The 14,288-nt window shown below is 33.8% G+C and overlaps 2 protein-coding genes across 2 annotated transcripts; both read left to right on the top strand.

Annotated features, from left to right (window-relative positions):
• The first annotated feature begins 5,436 nt into the window (after positions 1 to 5,436).
• LOC146953809 (uncharacterized) lies at positions 5,437 to 5,934 on the top strand. Its single transcript, XM_085742834.1, has one exon. The coding sequence runs from the start codon at positions 5,437 to 5,439 to the stop codon at positions 5,932 to 5,934; it is 498 nt and encodes a 165-aa protein (XP_085598960.1).
• A 4,650-nt stretch (positions 5,935 to 10,584) lies between these two features.
• LOC146953808 (protein FAR1-RELATED SEQUENCE 5-like) lies at positions 10,585 to 13,181 on the top strand. Its single transcript, XM_085711781.1, has 2 exons — positions 10,585 to 11,515; positions 11,950 to 13,181. The coding sequence occupies exons 1-2, from the start codon at positions 10,633 to 10,635 to the stop codon at positions 13,164 to 13,166; spliced, it is 2,100 nt and encodes a 699-aa protein (XP_085567907.1). The 5' UTR covers positions 10,585 to 10,632; the 3' UTR covers positions 13,167 to 13,181.
• Positions 13,182 to 14,288: the final 1,107 nt, after the last annotated feature.

The raw sequence follows: 14,288 nt of genomic DNA, 5'->3' as shown, positions 1-14,288 counted from the left end.
GTTGAAGATGAAGCGGTGAGGAAGAATTAAAAGAAATGATAGAGTAGAGAGAGGCTTATGTGTTGTAAAATGAAACTTTTTAATCTCATCCGTTTAGTTTTAATCCAAAGGCTGGAAATTCATTCTCATATTCTCACATAAAATTATCATTCTCACATGATACATCCTCTATATATATATATATATATATATATATATGAAACACTAGTCATCCATTAAAAAAAAACTTAATTACAAATGACATCTAATGTACACTTGCATAAAAATGCAAAGTCCATGCACACTACATATATATGACCGATGACAAACCTAAAGTAACTAACATATATTCACTATAAAATAACCTATCAAAAAAATACAACTCAAATTCCAATCAATCTATCTATGATTTACACTTACACTTTAACAAATATCAAATGACAATGTTAAAGATCAATAATTTCTTTAACAACTTTCGTCACAAGCTTCTTCACACAATTCTCCGGTCTCCTATGTCATGGAAGAAAACAGATTATAGACCTCTCATACTCGTTTTTTTTTTCTTTGACAATAAATAAAAATCAAACACATAATCTTGAAATTGTAATCACAATACACAAATGTGTAGTGCTTGAAGTACCATTCACTTTTACTTCTATGCACGATATCAAGCATATAAGTATATAACTAGTTGAATTTGAGAACATAAGTACAAGCAGTTTAGTCATGCTAAAAGCCTAACTCATAAATATCACTACTAGTATTGTCAACAAAATCTTCAACCATTTTATTTAAACTATTATTATAATCTAACACATCTCTAATTCTAATAAACATTGAAGTGCATCTCAAATTGAGAACATTCAGCATTTTAGTTAGTGTGATTTTGATGACTTTTCAACAACAAACCAAACAAAAACTTAATCAAAAAAAACTTGTCTATTTCTCTAGTACATGTGATTTAGTGAACATCATTCCAGAGCATCTACAAAATGTACAAACTAGTTGATAAATTAAAATTTCTTTGAGTTGAGAAGAGTGGAGTACATACCTTTCGAAGCATAAATCCTTTTGTTAATCCTTTAGTTAAGATTAGGGATTTGTGAGACACCTAAACCAATGATGAGACATGAAGCAACGATGAAACCAATTCCTTTTCGATTTCAACTTCTAAATACTTTCTCAAATTCTTATCTACAATCAATTCATATAGACAAAAATTAAAACAAAATAATATTTCAAAAAGAAAACCTAACAAAGTTAGAGAGAGAGAGAGAGAGAGAGAGAGAGAGAGAGAAGACAATGTGTTTTGTTTTAGAGATAACTTACAATGAGCATATATACAAAGCTCATTAATAACAAACCTTTTGACAAGAATAAATGAAGAAAAAATGGAGCAGTAAATGTTATGGTCCATTGTTGTGATCAAATTTTATGGTCCACTCCTGTGATATAATAGTAAATATTTGAAACAAATTTGACACTCAACAAAGAGACTCCAAATTCTTGTGGTCTCTATTAATAACTATATAGCAGCAATTCTCTACTTAAAAAATATTAAAGAACAAATCAGTCATACTCTCAAAAGTGTTTAAAATTAAAAGTAATGCATTACTAATAGTACAATCTATGACATCCATAGATGGTTAATTATTGCTATGGTGGACAGCATTACAATCTATAGAACACACCGAACTGAATAAAAGTTGCTAGGAATAGAGAAGCTAACATTTAATTACAAAAATATGACTAAATTACAAAAGCTAGTCGAAGGTGAAAGGTTTCCTCAAGTGAATCAGCAAAATATTATTAAAGCATAGCATGTACATGATGCACAAAGTTAGCCAAATGTGTAATACAAAAAACAACGAGCGCCGTATATAAGCGGGACACCCTGAAAACAACTCAGCCATAAGTATAAAAACTGAGCGCAAACTACCAACACCAAAACTGAGCGCCGTATTATTTAGTCACTTGATCTATGTACAAAGTAGAAAGTGTAAATATAAGCAAAATACATGTTCATAAGTTCATGAGTCAATTGAGCTGAAATTATTATCTCACTATAAGTCAATTTTTTCTTATTGTGTATTAAAGTTATCATGTCTAATTATCTCACCTAAAACAAAAGCATTAATTGAGAAAACAACAACAATTGCAACAACGATAAAAAACAAAAAACAACATACATACTATTATGAGCAAACTATCAAAGCATTAGAACTCCAAATCTTATGGACACTATTTAATAGTCACAAAAAAGCTCTAGAGAATATAGAGGTTGTAGAAAACTGAAATAGATAACTTCCCAAAGAATTCAACCAACCCCAAAATATTTAGATTTCCTACTCTCATAGAAGTCACTCAAGCAAAAGGTTATACATTCTAAAAAGTGAAAAAGCGCTGCAACATTTTAAGCATGATTAACAAAAGTTATACATACTAGTCTAAAGAATATAGAGGCTAGAACCTTTTTTCTTCTTCTTCTTTGAATTGTGCACAGTGACATTCTAAAGAATATAGAGGCTTGAAATCAGAACATGCAAGATCAATGTTGACATCATCCTAAGATTATTGATTCCATTTGGCTAGCTAGAAATCTTAGAATTTATGAAAACAAAACCTCTAGTCCTCTACGATACAGGATACTGTCGAAATAGTCATAAACAACACTAAGATCGTTACAAATACTACTCACTTTAATCAGAACATGCAAGATCAATGTTCACATCATCCTAGCCTTATGAGTATCACAGATTAGAGATGACATAATCAAAGAGAGTGAGAGAGAGAGAGAGAGAGAGAGAGAGAGACAGAGGAACATACTGGATTTAACCTGCAACCGGGATTGCTGGAGTCCTCCTTCGAGCAATTTCATTAAGGTGAACAATGATGCTAATCTCGAGCAGCTACCCATCATATACCTGGAGGCCCTGAAGCTTACGCCCTCTGGTATGCAGTGAATATCGCGCAAGATCTTTATCTCAAAAGGGTGCATTATCACAGTGTTCCTAAAAGATGCATTGATATTTGATAATATCAGAAGACTTAAAGGGAATTTTGAGAAGTGGGGCTGTAGTTATAATAAGAGATCTTGTAACAAGGTAGCACATATTTTAGCTCATTAGGCCCATTCCACAAGTGATCGATTTGGATAGAGGATAACCTTCCTGAAATCCAATCCCAATTGTATTTTGACATTTACCATTAATATAATTTCTTTTATTTTCAAAAAAATAAAAAGGGTAACAATTTCTAATATTTAACAAGTATATGTACAAACCCAATAGGCTAATAATACAAAAATAGTACATAAATGCAATCACACAACTAAGAAGGATACACAAAAGTACAAGACACACATGACCCATAGCAGAAAGCCAGAAATCATGTTATACTCACTATGCCTACCTTAAATCTAATTTAAAAGGATCAAACTAACTTGGTTTTTACCCCAATTTTTTTTAGTATTATTATTATTATTATTTCCATAAACTAAATGAATCAAAGCCTTATTATTTAGTCTCTGCTACTTGAGAGGTAACCGTGTGATTGTGTTAACAAAAAGTAGACAAATTAGATCACAATGGGATAAGGAAGATTAACCCCTGACATTCATGAACTATAATGAATTCTTATTTGATTAATATAATCATATTCTTCTATTGTACGTCTATGATTCCTCTGTATATTGTTGATGTCCTGACCTTTGCAATGAAAATAATATTAATTTTGATATAACCAAAACTGATGCATTGTACTTACTTATCTATCTTCTATATAAGTTCATCAATTTTTCTAAAATTAAACCCCAAGATTTTCTAAGAATCTCTAACCAAAATAGAAAATGTATCTATTCAATAGAAAATTGTTCCTATTTAATAAAGCATCATCAATTTGTTACCGTTCGTGAAGGACAATGGCGGCCGGCGGCGGCGACAGATGCTCCTTGTCTTTAGGGTTCCAATCTATCTAGCAGCTAATGAAATAGGAACGACTGGAATTGTATACAGTGGAGTTTTGATCCTTCAAATTTGTGATAAAGGTTTTTGACAAATTGAAGAGCTAGGGTTTTGGGGTTTATGGAATCGATGGGGTTTTGAAGAGTTCTGGGTTATGGTGTTTTGCAGAAACGATGAAGGTATGCTGAAGGAATGATCTATGTTGATGAATGACTGACGGTGAACAAACCGATCTTCGATGAGTGAGTGATGGAGAAGGACATATCTGGGTTCAATGAGGAGAACAAGATCTGTGTTTGTAGCGATGAGTGAGTGATGGAGAATGAAGGAACGATCTGGGTTCAGTGAGGAGAAGGAGTAGCGATGAATAGTTTTCTGGGTTGATGAAGAATGAAGGAACGAAGGTTTTTGTTTTGAATCACTTACTGCTGGCTTTTGTGAGGTGAGATGAGTGGTGAAAACTAATGTGCGTGAAAATTAAAAAACTATCCACCTTTAGTTATAATTTGATTTGATTTGATAGCCCAAACATAGCGTTTGGGAAAAACGCTATCTTAAGTTAGGGGAAATAATAGCGTTCAATCATAAACGCTATCTTTGCGAAGCTAAATAATAGCGTTTATAGAAAAGCGCTATCTAACCCGGTTTTTACCTTGTTTTTCTTAGCGCTTTTTAAAAAGTGCTATTACAGGTCCATAAGCTGCATTTTTAATAGCATTTATCCAAAAGCGCTATTAAAATTGTGCTATTAAAAGCCAAAATTGTGGTAGTAGCAAGCAAGTGGCAGGATAAATAAGTCTCTACAAAAAAGAAAATCATTGTTCTCCTTTTCTCTAAACATATTTAATAAATTTTACTTTTCTTAGTTTCTCTCAGCTTATAGGAAATACACGCTCCGTCCCCCCTCTATTTTTGTTTATTCATACATAGAAGACTTCATGTCACACCTTTTCCATTTCCTAATGTTTTTTTTATGGGTACATTCAATTTTCTAATTGAATCAAATTCGTTCTTTCATACAGACAAGAATTCAGCAAGCAAGTAGTAGGATAAACAAGTCTCCAACAAAAAAAAAAGAATCATTGCTCTCCTTCCTCCGTTTGGACTTTGGAGTCTTCTCGTCACACCGATGTTTTCACCTCGGCAACCTGCGATTGTAATATAAGTGTGAGATAAAGCGACAACATATAATTAATATGACTCATATACCTAATTTCTTAAGGCTTTGTTTGGATTGATGGAACATAACGGAGCGAAAAGGAATATAACGGAATGGAGCGAAACGGAATGAAATAGATAGCTCATTTCATTGTTTTGATATTTTACAATGGAACGGAACAAATTTACCTTTCTATTACAGTTATATCCTTCTTTAATTTAAAATACTATTATATAAAATTAAAGCATTTATATTCTATTAAAATGATTAGAAAATTCGGGAAGCTTTTCTGTTCCTTCTGTGTATGAATTGCTGACTAAAGTTGAAGACGTTCCGATGGATGCGGTTTCAGGTTTGATAGGGCACCGCCATGTTCCCTTAAAGGTGTCTATTTTCGATTGGCGTCTCCTTCGCAATCGTTTGCCAACTAAGGTGAATTTGGTGGCTCGTGGTATGCTTGGTTCTGACGCTCAACTATGCGTCTCTGGATGTGGGGAAGTGGAGACTGCTCATCACTTATTTGTCTCCTGTCCCATTTTTGGAAAGTTATGGTGTCTTGTTCGTGCTTGGGTTGGTGTTAATGGGGCTGATCCATTTTATGTTCCTGATCATTTCCTTCAGTTCACTAATTTGGCAGGTGTGGCAGCATCCAGGCACTCCTTTATGCAAATATTGTGGTTACTTTGTGTGCGGGTGTTATGGAATGCTCGTAATAATAAGCAGTTTAATAACACCGATATCTATATTCACCAGATGCTTGAAAAAGTCAAAATTAATTCTTATTGGTGGTTGAAAGCGGCCAATGCGGTTCATGTGCTAGGGGTTCATAACTGATTATCTAGCCCGCTCCTTTGTTTGGGTATTTGATAGTGATCCCTATGTTGATTTTTTCTTTCGCTTTTGCTTTTGTACATATTTTGTAACATTGGTCGTTCTCTTCTAGCACGTCTTGTGCGGAAGAAACATCGGTGTCTGGTGTTAATATAAGCTTCATTTTTGCCTGTTCAAAAAAAAATGATTAGAAAAAAACATATAAGTATAAATAGGGTAAATACCTCTTTTAGTCCCTGTAATATTAGCGAATTCCGGTTTTAGTCCCTGTAAATGAAAAGATTTAGATTCCGCCTCTGTAATTTCAGATTCTTGCACTTTTAGATTCTGCCTCTGTAATTTCAGATTCTTGCACTTTTCAGATTCATCACGTCAGCAGAATCTGAGTCAGATGCCACGTGTATATTTATTTAATCCCTAAGTTTTTAACCCCTAAGTTTTTTTAATTTTTTTTTAATAATTATTCATCTGACTCAGCTAAGTCAGTTGGCACATAAGCGTTGACTTGGTCAAAATGGTGGGATGATGCCACTTTTGCAAAAGGGGTTAAAGTTAGGGGTTAAAATATTCATTTTTTTAAAAGGGGGTCAAAATCGTAACGTTTTAAACATAGGGAGAAAAATGCATTTAAGCTTTTTCTTTTATCCAACCTCTATTGTTTCAAATACCTTGACCTTTTGTCTTCGGTGGGACTAACAATGAAAAAATGCAGATGTGTTGTGATGAATTGAGACATTTTAAAATGATGTGACATTTTTTATTGAGTCTATGTTTTGTGAAATAATTACTCATAAATCTCCATCTCCTTCAACGAACACATAAAATTACCAGTAACTCATTTTATTCCTAATTATTCTCCGGAGAATACACACACTAATTTATTTTCCCTTATCATTTCTCCCATGTTCAAATTTCCTTTTCATATTCCTTTTCTCTTTCTTTTTTCTTTCTCTCTTTTCATGAAAGATAGGAACATAAACTTTCCCTTATAAAACCACTGTTACCCATCTTTTTACCCATGTTGTTTCTCTGTCTGACCTCCTTATTTAACTACGTCACTATATCATAGAGTTAGAGAGTCCTCGACTTATTTAGTGACTAAATGTTCCACAATGAATGCAAGAATAGACGTTGAGAAATGTATATGTAAGATGGCGAATACACCTAATGCATTAAGATTTTCGGTGACGATGTTGTGTCAATCTCACTAGTGTGTAATATGATGATCCAATCCATTGCATCCTCTCTCATAATTCTGAACATTATAATAAAATATTTTGTTTGTTTTGAGATGTCATTTGTTTGATTTTTATATTAAATTTAAGTATTTAAACCTCCTTCACTTTCATGCAATATTTCTTACTTAATCTCTAACATTTAGATTTAATTTTAGTATTTAATCTATAGGAAGAAGCCCTTGCTTTTTCCTACTCGTTTTTCGTGTCCTTAGGTGCAAGACTTTCACTTCCACAAAGGCAAGACTTTGCCTTTTTTTTCTTCTCTTTTCTTCTCAAATATTTGAGATTACATAAATCTCAAATATCAATATAAATTTTGCCATATTATTTTACTTTTTAAGCTGGAAATATAAACGCAAGTGGCAAACAAAAACTCATATTGTCCTCAAGGATTATTGTTCCAATGTGGTCTCGAGAAAGCTCCATGTTACGATCTTTATGAGTTCTGTAGTAGCAATGTCCATAATTTATCAAGAATTGGGTTTTGACCCAGACCTGAAAACTTACCACGTAACCAAGACTGTTTCTGCCCCCAAAAAAAAAAAAAAACACCAAGACTGGACAAACATAAAAGCACTAATGTTACTATCACTTGCTCACACAGACTCGCTCCCTTGAACATTCTTTCAATATGTTATATTTTTATATAGGATTTTGATTATAGCTTAGAAAAATAAAGAGTGAAGAACATTCTTGGACAAACTAAATAGTGAAATTTTATTTTAATCCCTGAAAAAAATTGTAAGACCCAATCTAGAGGGGATGTTTGTGTCATTTAAATAGATCTCAAGAGAGGTCACTATAATTTTCCCTATAAAAAATAAAAATAAATTGTAGTCCCTAGAAAAATAAACCAAGATATACTTTGTCCCTACTCTCTTTAACTTTTATTTGATTGATGAAGGAAAGACAGTGGGAAAGTATTATCTATTATTTCCATTTGTTATTTAAGTATTATAGAGGTCAATGTAATAGAATTAGTATCAGTCAACTATGATATATATATATATATGTTAGAAATTGTGTGGAAATTGAGTTAAAAGACTAAACACAAATCTCTATGTTGGGTAGAATTAGTGTTGTGTGAATTGAAAAAAAAAATGGAAGTCCCATATCGGATAGATCACACATTAGTTAGAACATTGTGTGGAAATTGAGTTAAAAGACTAAACACAAATCTCTATGTTGGGTAGAATTAGTGTTGTGTGAATTGAAAAAAAAAATGGAAGTCCCATCGCCCAAGCGAATTAGTGATGTGTGAATTGAAAAAAAAATGGAAATCTCATAATTGAGTTAAAAGACTAAACACAAATCTCTATGTTGGGTAGAATTAGTGTTGTGTGAATTGAAAAAAAAAATGGAAGTCCCATTCGCCCAAGCGAATTAGTGATGTGTGAATTGAAAAAAAAATGGAAATCTCATATTGGATAGATCACACATTAGTAGTTAGTAGTATAGTAGGGGTTTACCTCTTTTTTTTTGTGGTGTCCGGGGTTCGAACCTCAGACCTTGCAAAAAAAAATGGAAATCTCATATTGGATAGATCACACATTAGTAGTTAGTAGTATAGTAGGGGTTTACCTCTTTTTTTTTGTGGTGTCCGGGGTTCGAACCTCAGACCTTGCATATATTATGCATTGTCCTTACCATGCATTGTCCTTACCAACTGAGCTAAGCTCACGGGGACGTAGGGGTTTACCTTTAATAGAGGTACATAATTATGTGAACGAAGTAAGCACTAAAGAAAAAATATATATTGATATATATTTTATTATTTGGAAACGATAAATTAAATAATTAATTTAATCATTATTAGAAAGTGTTTTCTAGTTCTTGGCCCGCAATGATGTTTGGTTTTGGCTTGGGGCCTGGGAGTGCGCTCCTCCTCAAGGTCTCAGTTCGATTCTCTCTGGTGCCAATTTGGGTGGACTAATTTAGCTTCAAGAAAAAAATCATTATTAGAAAGTGTTTTCTTAGTGCCCAAGTTTTGCTAAAATATTTTAGAACGCAATCTAGAATATTTTGGAACACAATCTGAAATATAGGCAATCTAATATATTTTAGTGTTTAGTGCATATGATCTGAAATATATTTTGATACTCAATAATATATTTTTGTACTGAATAATATATTTGTGTATTCAATATAATATATTTTGGTATTCAATTTAGATATTTGTGTACTCATGCTCTAGCTAGGTCTGCTTTAGATTCGATCGATTTAGTTCGCGTTTAAATGAAATCGTTTCTTTCAAAAAAAAATATAATGAGTATAATCTAGGAAATAACAACCACAACTAAAATCAAAGAAGCAGAATTAGAGAGGTGTGTAAATGGGCAAAAGTTATTATGCATAAGGATTTCCTTATGCATGGTGCATAAGCAAATCAGAACCGTTAGATCAAGGACAGGTGTTATAATCTGGTGCTTCAGCTCAAACATATCACAACCGTCCGATATTGCACACGTGTTCTAATCTTGAGCTTCAGATGCTACAGTGTTTCGTCCCTAACAAGATCGCTTTTCTCACCGTTTCCGTCGCCGGCGCCGGTTCACGATCACGATTCTCACCGTTTCTTGCCGTTCTGACGTGATTCTTAGCCTTGCTCGCTTCTCCGACGTTATTTTCAGCCTTCTCTCCAACGTGATTCACCCTTGATTCGTGCGATTCAGAAATTCATCTTGATTCATCTTGATTCGTGCGATTCAGAAATTCATCGCCGGCACCTCGATTCTCACCGTTTCTCGCTGCTGCAACTTGATTCTTCTCCGACGTGATTCTCACATTTCTCTCCGACGTGTTTCTCACCTTCCTTCGACGTTATTCACTCCAACGTATTTCTCCGGCGAGTTATTCATTTATATGATTCAGTCTGTTAATTCGATGCAATCTGTGATATGAATCATTGAAAATTATTGTTGATTATATAAAATTACTGTTGAATCATTGAATTGAAAATTGATGCTTTAAAATTGAAGTTAAGGATCATTGAATTGAAAACTGATGATATAAAAGTGATGCTATAAAATTGAAGTAAACTGAATCATTGCAAATTATTGTTGTAGTAAGAATTTTACTTGATTGAATCATTGCAATGATTGAATCATTGCAATATGTGATATTTTAGTTCAGTTGATTACATCAGTTAATTTGATTCAATCTGTGATGTTTTTAACTCAATGTGAATATTCAACTGTGATTTTTTAACTCAATGCTATAAAACTGATGATTGAATCATTTAAAATAACTGTTGGAGTATGAGTGTTAGGGATAATTTGATAGCAATTTAGCTTATTACTCACCAAAACCATTTCCACAGGCCAATGGTTTTGGATTACAACTCACCAAAACCATATCCACAGGCCAATGGTTTTAGCATAGTTTTTTTTAGAGTTTTTCAGTAGTTTCAATTTATCATATCTAATGGTTTTTTTGTTCTTAATAGTGTTTGTTGCTGTTTTCAATGGATTTGATATTAACTTCATCTGAGAGTGGACAATTGACGGTTGAAAATTCAGTTATTGATGCGGATAGTTCTCAATGTTACTCATTTAGTGATAAAGAATCATGGAAGTCTTTGGTCTTTAAATCTATAAAAGAGATTGAAGATTTTTATTTTAATTATGCATATAACACTGGATTCTCTGTTAGGAGTATGTTGAAGTCCAAGAACAATTCACAAAATAAGAAATCGGATAAGGTACATTATGTGCGTTATGCTTGTAACAAAGAAGGTTTCAAGAAGGGAAGTCTGCTTAATCCTAAAAACAGGCCAACATGTGACAGTCCAGTTCTTGTTGAGTATGAGAAAGCTAAAGAAAAACCAGAGGAAAGGGTTGGTTGTAAAGCTGGAATATATTTGAAGTTGGATGAAGCGTTGAATGTCTATAAGATATATAAGTGGGAAGTTGATCACTGTCATCCATTACATAAACCAGAGCATTTGTGCTACTTGAGATCATTTCGAGAAGTAAACGAAGTTCAAGGACAACTTGCTTTAATAAATTCTAAAGCTGGAATGTCGATGAGAACATCTTATGAAGTGATGGGTCAAGGAGTTGGAGGCACGGAGAATCTTCCTTTTCGATTTTCGGACTTAAAGAACTATCTAATGACAACTCGTCAAAAGGAGATGGTGGCTGGTGAAGCAACTGTTATTCAAGAATTCTTTAGAAATGAAGCTCTCTCGAAACCAGGTTTTTACTATGATATCCAAGTTGATGCTGCAGAAGACATAGCCAGTATTTTTTGGGCAGATGGAATTATGCAACAAGATTATGCTCTATTTGGTGATGTTGTCAGTTTTGATACAACTTACCGAACAAACAATAAATATCGGCCATTAGGTTAGTATTTTGTACTTCTCACAGTTTTTAATTCTTATATTCTTGAAATTTGAATGAATGTTCTGGTTTAGAATTGAAGGTTCTGGTATATGTGTGTTAATTTGGCTCTTGTGTGTGTTTAGAATTGAATGTTTATATTGATTGAAGGTTTAGAATTTAATGTTCTGGTTTATGGGTGATCCTATCTTGCCTTGGAATTTATGCTCTGTACAGCCATGGAAAGATCATATGTGTTTTTTTATCGATGATAAATAGCTCTTTCTGTGTTTGCGAATTTAGACATCTCGCTTGAAAAGTTGTGCTATGTCCAGCTATGCAAAGATCATAGGTGTTTTTTTACAGTTGTTAAATGAATAGCTTTTTCTATTTACACAGCACAATGGTTTTATATTTTTTAAATATGTTGTATTTTGTTCTGATTTGGTTCATTTCAGCTGCCTTTCTTGGTTTTGACAATCATCGTAAGAGTGTGTTATTTGGTGCTGCGCTACTGTATGATGAGACATCAGCTACTTTTGATTGGTTGTTTACAACTTTTTTGAAGTGTATGTCCAATAAGAAACCTCAAACCATATACACAGACCAGGCTAGTGCGTTGTTGAAGTCAATTCCGAATGTTTTTCAAGGTGTTTTTCATGGTCTTTGCTCATGGCACATGGGAGAGAATGCAAAGAAAAATCTCGGCTCTCGTGCAAACAGTGCATTTTTCGATGAGTTAACTAATTTGGTTTCAAATGTCGAAGATGAATCAGATTTCGACTACAATTGGGATCAGATGATGAAAAACTGTTTTAATGGAAGGCCTACTTCGGACTTTAAGTGGCTTGTTCAAACTCATTCAAATCGTATGCATTGGTCTTCAGTTTGGGTGAGGTCACATTTTACAGCTGGTTTGAAAACGACACAGTTAAGTGAGTCTTTCAATGCTTTTCTTCGTGGATTTTTGCAGCCAGACCATTCACTTGTTCGATTCTTTAGTCATTTCAACATTATGGTTCAGAGAATGAGGGATAATCATGATGAGTTGGACTTTAAGGCTGCAAACACTAGAACAAAAAATAATTATCCCAACAGTCAGCTTATGCGGTCCGTAGTAAACAAGTATACACCATCTTGCTTTTCATTTATTCACAGTCAGTATGACCTTTCCTTCAAATACTATTATGAGGAGGACACAACAAAAGGGTCTGAATTGAACAAGTTCTTCAAAGTTTTCACAATTGAGAAGGTTGATTATAATTACGATGATGTTGATAATGATAATGAGAGGGTTTCGAATGTTGATGTTTTGGATGCAGAATTTGAAGAAAACCTTTCCCCAAGGTTTGAAGATCATAATCGACTTGATGAAAGGGTTGTCACAGTCGACATTAGGAGCAAAAGTTTTACTTGTTCATGTCGTATGTTTGAGAACCGGGGTTTCTTATGTCGACATGTTTTCAAGATTTTGGAGGTCTTAGGTGGTCATGTGCAATATCATTTTTTGAAGACTATACCTGCACAATATGTTTTAAAGCGGTGGACTAGAGATGTGCGTCCGTCTGTCGATAAGCTGAAATCCACCATGAATGTTGGCACTAAAGACACCACTCAAGCACAACGATATCAACAAATTTGTGCTGTTACAGTTCAGCTTTCTACACGTGTTTGAGCAGATGCGGAGGCATCTGAAATATTTCTCAACGGTGTTCTTGAGGCAGGGAAAAAGGCAGAGGAGTTTCTTATTTCTAAAGGTATTCATACAGATCGATCATCCGTTACGCCTTCTAAGTCTTCAAAAGCAGTTGCTGTCTATGAACCATCTATTGGGACTGCACCAAAGTTCAAAGAAAGACCAAATCCAATTAGGTCAAAGAAGCGACTTAAAAGTGATTATGAAAAAGCTAGAGCAAGACAGAAATTCCTTATAGCTCGGAAGAAGCAAAAGAAAGATGATGAGGCTTTAACAATTTAAGCGGGCACTGATTTTTTTTTATGTTATAAGTTAGGAAAGATGATGAGGCTTTAACTAAAAAAGCGGTCACTTATGTTATATGTGATAAGTTTGTACTAGATTTTATATCAAATTCTTGATTGTTATGTATTGGTTTGAATATTATCTTCTGGAAACTGATGACATCCTGTCATTACGTAATATTAGGGACTTATTGTGACATTTTGATAGAGTTCTCATGCAATTTATACTGTTCTGGAGTGCAAAAAGCTTAAAATTTGAAGTCTGTTCGAAGGAAATCGCGCCACGCCAATTTCAAGCCGTGCTGCGATTTTTGAAGCAAAATTACACACTTCCTGTAAAGAGGAAATCGCGGCACGCCATTATACAAGGCGCGGCGCGATTTTGATGGGTCAGACCCATGACTTCTATAAATACTGCACTCAATCTGAAGAACACGGGTTACGATTTTGGAGAGCAAAGTGCGATTTTGAGACATCAGAGACGGCTAGAAGGGCGATTTCTTCATCCTTTTACCAATTCATGTATGTTTTAATTATTTCATTGATTATGCTATTTGTAAACTCGATTATGAGTAGCTAAATCTCTCAGAGATTAGGTCAGAGATGAATCTATGTAACCCTAATTGATACATGTTGCTGTGAAACTCTATTACTTATTAATGATATTCTAGTTTTCATTCAATTCAATTGTTCTTAATGCTTTTTATATCCTGATCAAATATAAACATGATTTTGTGAGAACGAATGACTACTGACCATAGCTTTCGACTTAGACCTAATTGAATTGTTCTAATAAACATGGTTAGTCTAGGAATGG

Source organism: Medicago sativa, chromosome 1 (assembly GCF_051527215.1).
Source record: "Medicago sativa cultivar Bolivia chromosome 1, Bolivia_mono, whole genome shotgun sequence".
Lineage (NCBI taxonomy): Eukaryota > Viridiplantae > Streptophyta > Magnoliopsida > Fabales > Fabaceae > Medicago > Medicago sativa.
Note: the sequence above shows the minus strand (reverse complement) of the source record. Positions and strands in the feature narration are given on the sequence as shown.

What these genes read in the sequence shown, in the direction of transcription:
- LOC146953808 (XM_085711781.1), top strand. Translation starts at nt 10,633, where the DNA reads ATGGATTTGATATTAACTTCATCTGAGAGTGGACAATTGACGGTTGAA. An exon ending in CAATAAATATCGGCCATTAG is followed by an intron (nt 11,516 to 11,949) that starts GTTAGTATTTTG and finishes GGTTCATTTCAG; the next exon opens with CTGCCTTTCTTGGTTTTGAC.
- LOC146953809 (XM_085742834.1), top strand. Translation starts at nt 5,437, where the DNA reads ATGGATGCGGTTTCAGGTTTGATAGGGCACCGCCATGTTCCCTTAAAG.